This window comes from Oncorhynchus keta, chromosome 31 (genome assembly GCF_023373465.1).
Source record: "Oncorhynchus keta strain PuntledgeMale-10-30-2019 chromosome 31, Oket_V2, whole genome shotgun sequence".
NCBI lineage: Eukaryota > Metazoa > Chordata > Actinopteri > Salmoniformes > Salmonidae > Oncorhynchus > Oncorhynchus keta.
The window spans coordinates 21,088,012-21,103,081 of record NC_068451.1 but is presented as its reverse complement, the minus strand read 5'-3'; the positions used below and the strand labels follow the sequence as shown (position 1 = coordinate 21,103,081).

General features: G+C 43.1%; 1 protein-coding gene across 1 annotated transcript in view; it reads left to right on the top strand.

Annotated features, from left to right (window-relative positions):
• The window catches only part of LOC118364083 (neural cell adhesion molecule 1-like), a 38,065-nt gene extending 27,619 nt beyond the window's left edge, over positions 1–10,446 (top strand). Inside the window, exons 14-15 of the mRNA XM_052489922.1 lie at positions 5,471–5,675; positions 10,338–10,446. Of these exons, the coding sequence (XP_052345882.1) occupies positions 5,471–5,675; positions 10,338–10,377 (245 nt within the window). The 3' untranslated portion in view covers positions 10,378–10,446. The remainder of the gene's footprint in view (positions 1–5,470; positions 5,676–10,337) is intronic.
• The last annotated feature ends 4,624 nt before the right edge of the window (positions 10,447–15,070 follow it).

The following is a 15,070-nucleotide window of genomic DNA, read 5'->3' as shown; positions in this document are numbered from 1 at the left end:
ACTGGGTGGTTGTGGAGAAGTACTGATGTCATCATAACATATCTATTTCGCTGAAATTACTGTCACATACTTCTGCTTTTTAGAGAGAAAAAAAGTCACAACAATACCAAAATACCATTTTGCAATAACACCCACTGGGCAAAAACTGGTTGAATCAACATTGTTCCATGTAATTTCAACCCCCCCAAAATCTATGTTATGACATTGAATCAACGTGAAAAACTGATTGGATTTGCAATCCAATAGTGGAGTGGAGTGTGACTGTTTGAGGTTGTGGACAGATGTCTTTTATACTGATAACAAGTTCAAACAGATGCCATTAATACAGGTAACGAGTGGAGGACAGAGGAGCTTCTTAAAGAAGAAGTTACAGGTCTGTGAGACACAGAAATCTTGCTTGTTTGTAGGTGACCAAATACTTATTTTCCACCATAATTTGCAAATAAATTCATTAAAAATCCGACAATGTGATTTTCTGGATTTTTTTCTTCTCATTTTGTCTGTCATAGTTGAAGTGTACCTATGATGAAAATTACAGGCCTCTCTCCTCTTTTTAAGTGGGAGAACTTGCACAATTGGTGGCTGACTAAATACTTTTTTGCCCCACTGTATATGGAGGATACTGGTCAACAGAACACGAACAGGGGGCTAATGACCTTGGAGATGGGGAAAGGGCTGATAAACCGGGGGGAGAGTTTGCGTGATTCTAATCTTAGAGGCAGATCCTGGGTGGACGGCCATACCTTCTGCCGAGACGATACCGGGGAGCCAGGGTCCGGTGATCCGCTTGTCATCAATACCTGGAGGGGGTCTTGAGAAGGGCCGACCGGGTTCTCTTCCAGGTACGATGACAGTGGCGTGGTAGAGCAAGGAAGGGTGTTGTTGGCGTATTCGACCCACACTAGTTCTGGCTCCAGGTGGTGGGGTTGGGAGAGACCAAACAGTGCAGAGTCGTCTCCAGGTCTTGGTTGGCTTGCTCCGACTTTCTGTTGGACTGGGGTGGAAACCGGAGGACAGGCTGGCCGATGACCCAATGAGTGAGCAGAATTCCTTCCAGAAGGGTAGCTTGGGGAGCGGAATGAAGCGGGCGGCTTTGGAAAACTGCGGTCAGGATGGCGGTGTTGCCATCAGACTGGAGAGACCCGCAACTACCTGTCACTCCCTTAGGTTCCTTCCTCAGTTGGTAATGTTCCTGTGTTCATGCCTTATCGCCACTGTTATGCTGTCTCATTTCATGTTTGTTATTTTATTAAATGTTTCACCTGCACCTGCTTCTCGACTTCCAGCGTCTCCATTACTGGCTTTTTCCTTATAAACAATACTTTTAAAAGAAATTGGTAATAAACATGTTTCATACAATTTACATCAATATATATAAAATAAAAACATTTTAATTGATTTATTTAACCAGGTTTGTCACAATTAGATTTTGTAAGAGAGACCTGGTAAATAATATTGCCAAGCATAACGGTAATATAGCAGCATAATGTACTGTAACTAGTGTGGGTAGTTGTTACATAGTACTATCAACTATTATACCTCTTATAAGGCATGTAAACCATGTAATTATTATATAGTTTTTAGCATCACTGTGTAGTGATATAAATAGTAATTTGTTCTTAATTGACTTGGCCGGTTAAATAAAGGTAAAATAAAAATGAAATACAAATTGGGGCCATATAAAATAACAATGTACTTTCAAATTATTCAAAATATCATACGTTTTTAATTTATTGTTTTAAGGCAATATTTAAACATGGATTAGAAGAAGTGCTCGTTACTTACATATGGATGTTTTAAGTGTATGTCAACAGAACATGGCTGAAGTGAATGTCAATAGGAGACGGGTGAGGAAAACTTACACAAATAAAACCAGCCATTACAGAAACATTGTTATTGAAACAGGATATGAGAGCCACATCCCAGTTAACAAAGAAAACAATATCAGCTCAATTGAGAATAGGGTGACAGAGTTCTGAACAAGAACCCTGGACCCTTATGAGGATTTTGGGGGTGTGACGAGAGGGGTGAGGTGAGGATTTATTTATCTTATCTTAAATACACATCATGTCATGGGCGCGTTTGTATAGTTTAAGGGGGAGGTGAGTATGTGACATGCATTACAGAGCTGCCAACATACTTATAACCAATGTGGCACTGCAGCTTACAAACAAAACACTCGTCCTGCTTAGTTTCTTTGACACTTTAACATGATGGGCACAGGCGGGCCTCATCCCTGTCATCAATGTAAGTAAAGGGCAAATGATTCATATGCATGTATGGTTTCACATTCTAGCTCTGAGGGTGATGTGTCACAGGGCAGCTTCTTGAACTGCTATCACTAGGGTTGTATGTCATTCTTTACAATGCAAATTCCTCCCATAAAATTAAAAATTCCTATTAGTAACCTTTTCCTGGTGGGTCAATGTACGGATCTAGAAAACGAATATACTTAAGGTGGGGATGGAGGAGTACTGTAGGTGTGTTGTATTTGTACAAGTACCTTCTGTGGGTGGCTCAAGGTTAGTTGAGCATGTCTTGTTACAACTTGTAACAACTATTTGTTGATGTGCTTGTTGAACAGTTGCTTTTCAAAATGCCTGCGTTGCAGCAACGGTAAATTGTTAATGTAATGAACTGTCTCACAGAGTGACTCATGTAATGAAATTTGAAATATTTCTGTAATATGCCCCAGACGTTACATCCACCTCGTGGTGTAGGATCAACTTTTCAACCAGTCCAACTATAAGGTGGATAGTACTTTTCCCACAGTTGTTGGGAAACCTTTGACAATAACATTGGACAAAATGTATGTCCATAAATAGCGATTAGAGTAAACATACTCTACATTTGAGTTATGTAAAAACACTGTGAGCTGACTGCTTACTGTTCGCTAAGATACTGTAGTTGTTATGGGGTTGCAAGCCTACATCTCTCCAAATGGTGAAGTTAAAGCAGCTCTCTCTTACCATCTAAAATATGTGAGACCGATAGTGGGAGAGTGTGGGTGTGGTACTTAGTGCACACAGTTATTGTAATTCCCTTGTCCCATCATGCAAATCATATCAGAAAAGTAATCCTTTCAGTGGGTATCGTAAGTATTCACCCCCCTTGGATTTTTTCTAATTTTGTTGTGTTACAAAATTGGGATTGACATTTAATTTAATTTAGACATTTTTATTGATCCACACAAAATTATCCATAAGAAAGAAAATTCAAATTTGTTTATAAAGTTACCATCTCCCGGATTAAACTCTAAAGATATGTTATATATCGATAAGAGTCACCTATTAATCATTACCTCATATCAGTCTCATTCTGAACGTTGCATACTTCTTCGATCTGCACAAACCCAAGTCTTACTGATCATTCCATACCACACATTGATTTGATCATTTATTTACTAACAAACTAAATGATAACAGGGGATACACACATACACGGGTATAGGTTATTTATTAGAAACTTTAAAAAAATAAATGTAAAAATGTATTGAACATTCAAAACATACAATGTATTTGCAGTGAAGCTGCTCAACAACTACATCATACCAGTCATCCAACTGATTCCCTTTCAGAGAGACACATAGAAGCATCCAGGGTCAATGCCCTGCCATTCCTGAACCTGAGACCCCAAACAGGCTACCTGAGAGCAATACCAAAATAAATGGTCTATTGATTCTGTATCCTCACATCAAAATCTGCAGAGCTTCGATGATTTTATGCACCAAATATTCAACAGTTTGTTGGTGGCAAGAATTCTATACAATCATTTTAGCTGAAAAGCACGAAGTCTTGAATCTTGCGTTGTTTTATATATTAACTCATACAGCTTTTACCATGGAATCGGTACATCAATAATCTCTTCCAACTGTGCCATATCTGTGTGGCACAGTTGTCAACATCCTGGTCCTCAATTGAAAGTGGTATACTTTCCTATTTATGCTATTTTTATTCCTCTGCCAGTTTTGATCCTTTATATTGGGCAGACAGACCAGATCCCTGCCTCCTCCCACTGCCACCTGCCTCCTCCATATTTGGGGTATAAAAATAAGTTACAAACAACGCAAGAAAAAGAACAAAATAACACAGTTGGTTAGGAGCATGTAACACGTCAGCCATTCTCTCCAGCGCCATTCAAGACATTACAGAGTTTGCATGACCTTACTCCCCTCTCTGTCTTTCTCTTAGAATAAGGTGGACGAGGACTGGAGGGTGAAGGACCTGCCTTCCAACTCGACAGTGATCAACCTCAATGACCTGCAGTATAAATCAGACTACCACATGCAGATGCTAGCCGTCAATCCCTACTGCTCCTCCAGCCCAGCCAAGCTGAACTTCAATGTCCCACAACCTGGTAAGCTGCTATAACATACTGTAGTAGTGAAATAAAGCTTGAAACCTTCTGAGAAGAGGGTCAAATACTGGATTGAGCAGAGTAGGGTAGCGCTGCCACCACCTTTTGATTAACCGGTTTGTCTGAGTGAAGGAAACACCAGAACTCAACAACAATATAGCAAACAATTACATATTTTATTAAACATTTAAATTCGTAAAGCAGCGTGGATTATCTCAGAGAGACGCCTTACTATATTTCTGCAGTCTATGCAACTGAGCCTGAGTAGGAAAAAGAAAACTGTGGTGTAAGGCACACATAGGCTATGAGCTTAATTACACACTAGGAGGTGACACTGCATACAAAGGTGGAAACATGCAGTTACACGACAAACTGGGCATCAAATCCTCTTAAAGCATGCGACTTCACTGCAGACAGGAGCTTGGACCAATACAAACAGTCAAAAGACCCACATGATAGTGATGAAGGCACAAAGAGGACCCAGCCCTCTTAAGCTCATATAGCTGTTCTGTCCTCCCTTCATAACCCACCCTGTCATTTAAAAAGCTACTGCTAACAACTAAACACATTTACCAGGACTCTGCCAACAGAATAGGACATGGACTTGACACTAAACATTCAAAACATTTAAAAACATTTAGCTTGTCTAGCTGACGAGACGCTCCCGTGGGGTCTGAGCGTGTGCATCCTTGCTGAGCCAGCAGGTATGACAAGTTGCAGGCTGACAGTAGGTACATATCTAATGTGCACTGAGTAGCCTTAGCCTTAAGCAATAACCCCCCAAAAAAGCTTTCTTATCTGATTGTCGTCGGCAGCCCTACATAGCAGTGAATGACACCCTCCCACCATTATAGGGCTACAGAGCCTCAAGTTCATTGAAGCACCTGTTCCTCCGCTACGAGTCCCAGGCAGAGCTTGCAAATAGGCACAGGTGCCAGAATTGAGTTCATGATTTGGTGACGTCATTCCATGCGAGCTGTTTCACAGCTTCACCACAGTCACATAGCAGAATAAATTGTATTACTGAGTTTAATTATGATTATCTCTCCTTCTCAGTGTCTCTCTCTCCTTCTCTCCCTCCCTTTCATTCTCTCCCACACTTCTTCCCCTTCAGTAGCCAAGATGAACAAGGGTGGGATGGGGAAAGGGGCCGTGGCAGGCATTGTCATGCTCATCTTTTTGGTGCTACTGATCACTGTGGACGCCACCTGTTGCAATATCAACAGCTGCGGCATGCTGATGTTCCTGGCTGTCAAGCTGTTTGGGCAGAAGGTCCCTGGGATTAAGACTGTGGAAGAGGGTGACGGCACCTGTAATGGGTAACACTGTTCTCTAGCCTACTGTCTGCCTGTTCCTCAATGTAACATATTCAGAGGGTTGTAGTGTGGTTATGTGTGTTTCTCTATATGAACCCTCATGAGCCTCAGTTTATGTGTGTCCTTCAATGCAGACTTGAAGTTGAATAGGCTAGGAACACCGAGGGATAGCATCCCAAAACTGCAGACACAAAATGGAGCAAATAATGGGTTGCAGGCGGAGGTCACGTGCGACAAAGCACCCCTACCAAATTTGAGTAGGTGGCCGATGATGATGTCAGAGGGGTGCACACAGCCCACCCTCACCCTAAACAGGCTATGATCCATAAAAAAATGGCAAAAAGAGGCACCTCCACACTTATAAGTCAGCAAGTGTGTTTGATCACTGACTGATTAAATTATAACTAATTGTTACATTTACATTTAACATTTACATTTACATTTAAGTCATTTAGCAGACGCTCTTATCCAGAGCGACTTACAAATTGGTGCATACACCTTATGACATCCAGTGGAACAGCCACTTGCATCTACATCTTATTGGGGGGGGGGGGTGAGAAGGATTACTTACCCTTACTTACCCTATCCTAGGTATTCCTTGAAGAGGTGGGGTTTCAGGTGTCTCCGGAAGGTGGTGATTGACTCCGCTGTCCTGGCGTCGTGAGGGAGTTTGTTCCACCATTGGGGGGCCAGAGCAGCGAACAGTTTTGACTGGGCTGAGCGGGAACTGTACTTCCTCAGTGGTAGGGAGGCGAGCAGGCCAGAGGTGGATGAACGCAGTGCCCTTGTTTGGGTGTAGGGCCTGATCAGAGCCTGGAGGTACTGAGGTGCCGTTCCCCTCACAGCTCCGTGGCGAGCACCATGGTCTTGTAGCGGATGCGAGCTTCAACTGGAAGCCAGTGGAGAGAGCGGAGGAGCGGGGTGACGTGAGAGAACTTGGGAAGGTTGAACACCAGACGGGCTGCGGCGTTCTGGATGAGTTGTAGGGGTTTAATGGCACAGGCAGGGAGCCCAGCCAACAGCGAGTTGCAGTAATCAAGACGGGAGATGACAAGTGCCTGGATTAGGACCTGCGCCGCTTCCTGAGTGAGGCAGGGTCGTACTCTGCGGATGTTGTAGAGCATGAACCTACAGGAACGGGACACCGCCTTGATGTTAGTTGAGAACGTCAGGGTGTTGTCCAGGATCACGCCAAGGTTCTTAGCGCTCTGGGAGGAGGACACAATGGAGTTGTCAACCGTGATGGCGAGATCATGGAACGGGCAGTCCTTCCCCGGGAGGAAGAGGAGCTCCGTCTTGCTGAGGTTCAGCTTGAGGTGGTGATCCGTCATCCACACTGATATGTCTGCCAGACATGCCGAGATGCGATTCGCCACCTGGTCATCAGAAGGGGGAAAGGAGAAGATTAATTGTGTGTCGTCTGCATAGCAATGATAGGAGAGACCATGTGAGGTTATGACAGAGCCAAGTGACTTGGTGTATAGCGAGAATAAGAGAGGGCCTAGAACAGAGCCCTGGGGGACACCAGTGGTGAGAGCGCGTGGTGAGGAGACAGATTCTCGCCACGCCACCTGGTAGGAGCGACCTGTCAGGTAGGACGCAATCCAAGCGTGGGCCGCGCCGGAGATGCCCAACTCGGAGAGGGTGGAGAGGAGGATCTGATGGTTCACAGTATCGAAGGCAGCCGATAGGTCTAGAAGGATGAGAGCAGAGGAGAGAGAGTTAGCTTTAGCAGTGCGGAGCGCCTCCGTGATACAGAGAAGAGCAGTCTCAGTTGAATGACTAGTCTTGAAACCTGACTGATTTGGATCAAGAAGGTCATTCTGAGAGAGATAGCGGTAGAGCTGGCCAAGGACGGCACGCTCAAGAGTTTTGGAGAGAAAAGAGAGAAGGGATACTGGTCTGTAGTTGTTGACATCGGAGGGATCGAGTGTAGGTTTTTTCAGAAGGGGTGCAACTCTCGCTCTCTTGAAGACGGGAGGGACGTAGCCAGCGGTCAGGGATGAGTTGATGAGCGAGGTGAGGTAAGGGAGAAGGTCTCCGGAAATGGTCTGGAGAAGAGAGGAGGGGATAGGGTCAAGCGGGCAGGTTGTTGGGCGGCCGGCCGTCACAAGACGCGAGATTTCATCTGGAGAGAGAGGGGAGAAAGAGGTCAGAGCATAGGGTAGGGCAGTGTGAGCAGAACCAGCGGTGTCGTTTGACTTAGCAAACGAGGATCGGATGTCGTCGACCTTCTTTTCAAAATGGTTGACGAAGTCATCTGCAGAGAGGGAGGAGGGGGAGGATTCAGGAGGGAGGAGAAGGTGGCAAAGAGCTTCCTAGGGTTAGAGGCAGATGCTTGGAATTTAGAATGGTAGAAAGTGGCTTTAGCAGCAGAGACAGAGGAGGAAAATGTAGAGAGGAGGGAGTGAAAGGATGCCAGGTCCGCAGGGAGGCGAGTTTTCCTCCATTTCCGCTCGGCTGCCCGGAGCCCTGTTCTGTGAGCTCGCAATGAGTCGTCGAGCCACGGAGCGGGAGGGGAGGACCGAGCCGGCCTGGAGGATAGGGGACATAGAGAGTCAAAGGATGCAGTAAGGGAGGAGAGGAGGGTTGAGGAGGCAGAATCAGGAGATAGGTTGGAGAAAGTTTGAGCAGAGGGAAGAGATGATAGGATGGAAGAGGAGAGAGTAGCGGGGGAGAGAGAGCGAAGGTTGGGACGGCGCGATACCATCCGAGTAGGGGCAGTGTGGGAAGTGTTGGATGAGAGCGAGAGGGAAAAGGATACAAGGTAGTGGTCGGAGACTTGGAGGGGAGTTGCAATGAGGTTAGTGGAAGAACAGCATCTAGTAAAGATGAGGTCAAGCGTATTGCCTGCCTTGTGAGTAGGGGGAAGGTGAGAGGGTGAGGTCAAAAGAGGAGAGGAGTGGAAAGAAGGAGGCAGAGAGGAATGAGTCAAAGGTAGACGTGGGGAGGTTAAAGTCGCCCAGAACTGTGAGAGGTGAGCCGTCCTCAGGAAAGGAGCTTATCAAGGCATCAAGCTCATTGATGAACTCTCCGAGGGAACCTGGAGGGCGATAAATGATAAGGATGTTAAGCTTGAAAGGGCTGGTAACTGTGACAGCATGGAATTCAAAGGAGGCAATAGACAGATGGGTAAAGGGAGAAAGAGAGAAAGACCACTTGGGAGAGATGAGGATCCCGGTGCCACCACCCCGCTGACCAGAAGCTCTCGGGTGTGCGAGAACACGTGGGCGGACGAGGAGAGAGCAGTAGGAGTAGCAGTGTTATCTGTGGTGATCCATGTTTCCGTCAGTGCCAAGAAGTCAAGGGACTGGAGGGAGGCATAGGCTGAGATGAACTCTGCCTTGTTGGCCGCAGATCGGCAGTTCCAGAGGCTACCGGAGACCTGGAACTCCACGTGGGTCGTACGCGCTGGGACCACCAGATTAGGGTGGTCGCGGCCACGCGGTGTGGAGCGTTTGTATGGTCTGTGCAGAGAGGAGAGAACAGGGATAGACAGACACATAGTTGACAGGCTACAGAAAAGGCTACGCTAATGCAAGGAGATTGGAATGACAAGTGGACTACACGTCTCGAATGTTCAGAAAGTTAAGCTTACGTAGCAAGAATCTTATTGACTAAAATGATTAAAATGATACAGTACTGCTAAAGTAGGCTAGCTGGCAGTAGCTGCGTTGTTGGCACTACACTAATCAAGTCGTTCCGTTGAGTGTAATAGTTTCTACAGTGCTACTATTCGGGGGCTAGCTGGCTAGCTAGCAGTGTTGTTTACGTTACGTTGAGTTAAAAGAACGACAATAGCTGGCTAGCTAACCTAGGAAATCGCTCTAGACTACACAATTATCTTGTTACGATAATTATGTTCTCAATGTTCATAACCCAAATAATTTATTCTACTCAGTCTGCAACACAGAATTTGTAAGATACTGGTCGAATGAAACAGGCGGAGGCCCAGCTAAATCGTCAAAATGTTCATTCTTGAGAGCGTTGGTCTGTTGTACAAAACCATTCATTTTATACTGGCTTCTTACGCACATACTTTCACACACAAACATTAAGTATCCTATGCACACACGCACATACCTTCACACACAAACATTAGGTATCCTACGCACACACTGTCCTGCTACCCAGCCAACAAAGGTTAGGGTCCATGCCAAGTTCGGCACCGAATCTTGCTCAGACAGTCTGTTTTTAAGATACTATAATAGACATATTGTACAGATATATTGTTATACCCTAATTCTGACTAAAAACTACACTCACGGATATATAATTCTACTGCCTAAAACCACACACATCATTAAAATAATCTCATGATTCTGATCAATTTCATACAATCATATGGTTTCAGGGTGGAATATTCTAATCATTCATTTAAACATATAAATCCCATTACCACTAATATACCCATGTGCAAAGTGACACCCTTAGCCATTTTTTGATACCCATTTTAATTGTTAGGTAGCCACCACCCACTTGCCACTGCTAGAGTCTTTCATGACTTGAGCTGACGAACACGGGAATTAATAGGCTAATTAGTCTTATTTTCCTGTATTTGCATGTGCGTATTTAGTTACTGAGCTACTGACTCATTAAATAGTTACATGGCTAGTTGTATTGATTTGTATTTTATTTCTAACCTGACCTATCATTTCTTATCAGGAAAAGGTCCCCCATTGGAGATCCTGCCACAGAGGTCTGAGTTACTGAACAGGAAGTGGGATCCTAGTATCTGAAGAATGGAACCTGTAAATGCCAAAGTAGAAAGGAGGAAGTATTGTGAGTAAGGGGGACTTAGATGTTTTTGGAGAGTTCCCAGGACAGTCCAAGTTCAGAAAGGATAAGGATTCGGAAAGTTATCTGTGAATTGTAAAGTCTAACATCAAGAGATGGTTGTAATTTCATCCAGCCCTGTGTAATCTCCTATTAAGTGTTACATTTCCTTGCTTTTATATTCATGTACTGTCACGACTTCCGTTTGTTCGGGCGGGCGCAGTGCGTGCTAACCAAGGTTGCCAGGCTTCCGGGTTGGATGCGCGCTGTGTTAAGAAGCAGTGCTGCTTGGTTGGGTTGTGTATCGGCATATCGGCGGACGCATGACTTTCAACCTTCATCTCTCCCGAGCCCGTACGGGAGTTGTAGCGATGAGACAAGATAGTAGCTACTAAAAAACAATTGGATACCACGAAATTGGGGAGAAAACGGGGTAAAATTCACACAAAAAAACTAAGTATAGAATCAATCTTTAGGATGTTTTATCATAAAAGTTCAATAATGTTCCAACCGGAGAATTCCATTGTCTGTTGAAAAGCAATGGAACGACAGCTATCTCTCAAGTGAAAGGCTGTCGGCAGACCACTGACTCAAAGAGCTCCCATCCGGTCCCACATCACATGAGAAGCCTGAAATAACTTTCTAAAGACGGTTGACATCTAGTGGAAGCCTTAGGAAGTGCAACATAATCAATATCCCACTGTGTATTCAATAGGGGTGAGTTCAAAAACTACAAACCTCAGATTTCCCACTTCCTGTTTGGATTTTTTCTCAGGTTTTTGCCTGCCATATGAGTTCAGTTATACTCACAGACATCATTCAAACAGTTTTAGAAACTAGAAAGTGTTTTCTATCCAATGCTAATAATAATATGCATATATTAGCATCTGGGCCTGAGTAGGAGGCAGTTCACTCTGGGCACGCTATTTATCCAAAAGTGGAAATGCTTCCCCCTATCCCAAAGAAGTTAATTGAATCATAACTCATTGTTTATTGAAGTCTATATTCACTTTAATCTGCAAAAAAATCTATAAATGACTGTCACGCCCTGGCCATAGAGAGGCTTTTATTCTCTATGTTGGTTAGGCCAGGGTACTTAGGGTGGGCATTCTAGTTTCTTTATTTCTATGTTTTGGCCAGGTATGGTTCTCAATCAGGGACAGCTGTCTATCGTTGTCTCTGATTGGGAATCATACTTAGGCAGCCTTTTTCCCACCTGTGTTTTGTGGGTAGTTGTTTTCTGTATAGTTTATGCACCTTACAGAACTGTTTCTGTTTTCTCTATTGTTTATTTTGTTAGAGTGTTTTGTGATCAAATAATATCATGCACACTTACAGCGCTGCGCTTTGGTCCGATCCTCATTACGACGAGAGCCGTGACAATGACATACCATTATGTGATAAGGACAGTTTATCCTAACATATTAACATGTTTCCACATTGAATATACAGCATAATCACATTAACAAATAACGACGTGTCAAAATTACATCTCTTCAAGTGTTGTAATCATGAGAAATATACAGAGCTCATATATTACAGAGCAATATGATATACTTATTTTTTAATAATCTGTTGTTAAATGGAATACCCTGTGTGCTCATGTAATCATTTTATGTTTGTATTTGTATAATTATCCACTTTTTACTGTTTATTTTGTATATTGTACACTGTACATTGTTTGTACATACACATACAGTATAACAGCTTGTATTTTGCTATTTAAAAAACGTGACTTAAACATAATTTTTTTCATTCACTTTTCTTGAGTTTACCATATTGTAGGCCTTGAGGTCTAGATATCAAAGTTCTCTGACCACCTCAGTGTGTTTGCAGTTGTCTGTAGATAACTGCATCGTCATCCTCTGCCTTGTTATTCCGCTGCATCCTTTTAAAGGGAACAGGTTTTAGTGCAGATCTATATTTGTATTTACCTAGTAGTTATTACTATATTACAGATACTACGTAATGTAAGCCTGTTGTTGCATTGTTGGGGACACGTTTTTTGCAAGTTATTATGCAATGCTTTTGATACACAATATTTTCCTTGTGCAATTTACTTTGAGTGTCTCACTCACTCTGTGTTTATTTACCTGGGTGAAGGAGCAGGCCTGATATTGAGCTCTGCGTAGTTCATGTCATCAGGATCAGTGATCGGCTTGGCTGACCATTTCATGTTTTCATAGATGTCCTCTGGTCTAGACAAGGTTGCTTTCTGTAACTAACAGTCAGAATACAGTCAAAATACTGAGCACTGGCCCCAGGCATAGAATGACTCTCTTTCTACTCATTGGCATATTTTAATTAACTCAAAGTTCAATGGGATTGATTTCCACATGGTAAACCATTCAACTTTCATACAAGCTGTTTTTTATTTAAGAAAAACAGAACAATAAATTCCATGTGTAAGGTTTGTTTCGCAATGACAACATAGCCCATTCGCAATGACAACCACATTTGCAATGACAACCACAGTAAGGCCACTGTTCATACTTTACTTTCCTCTGATCACCTACCTGGGGGACTGGTTTGGTTGGAAGCTTCTTCTCGGCCGTATTCAACTTCTGTCTGTGGATGATACAACAAAGTGAGAATTCAGCCATAAGGGCTAACTAAATAGCCTGTTATGCTTTTTAGTAACTTTCCACTGTGGGCCAACCAAACCAACAGTTGGTGGTTGTCGATGCCAGTACGGTAAATCTTTTCGAAAGAACATTGGAAATAAAGAAGTTGTGAAAGTCTCAGTTGTGACATGATTACGACATCAAGCCTGTAGACAGTGTATTTTCATTTGTGTACACAGCTGAAGATGGAGGGGAATGGGGTGAATATAATTATATACATTTCTAAAGAAGAGATAGGGGAGAGAGGACCCTTCGGTGCACTATAATATATGTTTAGTACTTTATAAGACATTTTCAAACCACTCACCTTTTTATGTACATGTGGGGCACCACAATCACTGCTGTGACAAGGAAGAGAGCCTCCAATGCTGCCAGGACCACCATTAAATGGGATGATTTTGGAACACAAGAGAAAATACACAATTAAAACTGATCAGACCATTGTTTTGAATATAAAATATTTACTCCAAAATATTCCACAGATAACATGCAACATCATATATTGTAACTTCATATCCCTGTCTGCCATTGTTTTGTTGAGATACACAGGGCAGACATCACAACAGTGTGACATACAAGAAGTGCAGAAGTGTTGCAGTACCTTTAACTTTCAACTCCAGTTCTGTAGAGTTCTGTGATCCAACGGCATTCTGGGCCATACAGAAGTACAGTCCACTGTCATCAGAATCTATTTTGAGGAAGGTGTGTTCTTTCCCCATCCCTAATCTTAGTGAAGTTAGCGTTCCTGTCCTCTGAAACCAGGTGTAGGTCTCTTCTGCAGGGTTGGCGTTATTGCTGCAGGTCAGAGTCAGACGACTGCCTTTCACTACCTCGTGGCTCGGGCTGACCTTAACAGAAACGTTCCTTGGAGCATCTGGTAGCAGACGTACAGAAAACAACATTGTTCTGTGTGTATTAATTTGATTGTATGTTAGTAGTACTGCATTTATACATTAATACAGACAATGAATCAACCAGGCCAACTGAAATTTACATTGGCCACTGAGAAGAGAAAACAACAACTTGAAGATAGCTGACTACTGAAAAAATCTTGCTGACTTACATCTCACATCCAGCAGTATTGGTGTAGACGTGCCTTGTCCCAGACCACGGGAGTTGCACCCAGTGTCATTAGAGGAAAGTGGACCTAGGCGATACTGCCCACCAGGGAGTGGGTGGCCATCCTCAAACCAGGGATGCAAACTAGTCACCTTTTGGCGAAATTTGCCGTTTTGAATCCAAAATAGGTGACCTATGTGATTTGTATAGATTCGATGAGAAAAGTTTTGGGGGGGTTGGATCACTACTGGCTGTAAGCAAACGAGTGATGCACATTTGGAGCAATACTGGCTGTATCCAAGGCTCAGTCAATCGTTTACATAACAACAGAATGCAGCATTTCCCAAGTGCAATATTTATGTGTGTGGTCACAAGCATTCTATTATAAAGGCTATCAGGGTTAACTGCAATATTAGTGTATTGTTTTTTTTTCTCAAGGCTTGAGTGTCATTTGCAGTAAATCCAAGGCAACAAATAAGATTGGATTGCTTTCTTTACATTTGTTAGCTGTGAGTTATGTTCACATTATTCACTTTTTATTTTACACACGGAAACGGGTCATGCAGATCATATTTTTTGTTGTTTAATTAGTTAAAACCTGCATTTCAGGGAGGTTTTGCATGTTTCAGTGCAAAAATAAAGTGTCACCTTCTTGGGCCCTCGGCAGTTTTCATCCCTGTTTTAAACCAGAGGAACTCAGTTTGAGGAGGTTTACAGGTGGATGGGGTACAGGCCAGGGTGACGTTGTCTCTCTCTTTAACAGAGCCATTTTCATTTAACTTTAGGGATAAGACTGACATGAAGAAGAAACATGTATAACAAATTATAGGACTTGTTGAAGGGTTAATAACTGGCATTAGGTAATACCTTAATTGTTTGGTATGATGACATGCACATAAAATCTAGATTTACCTGACACCCAATGACCCTGTAAATCTG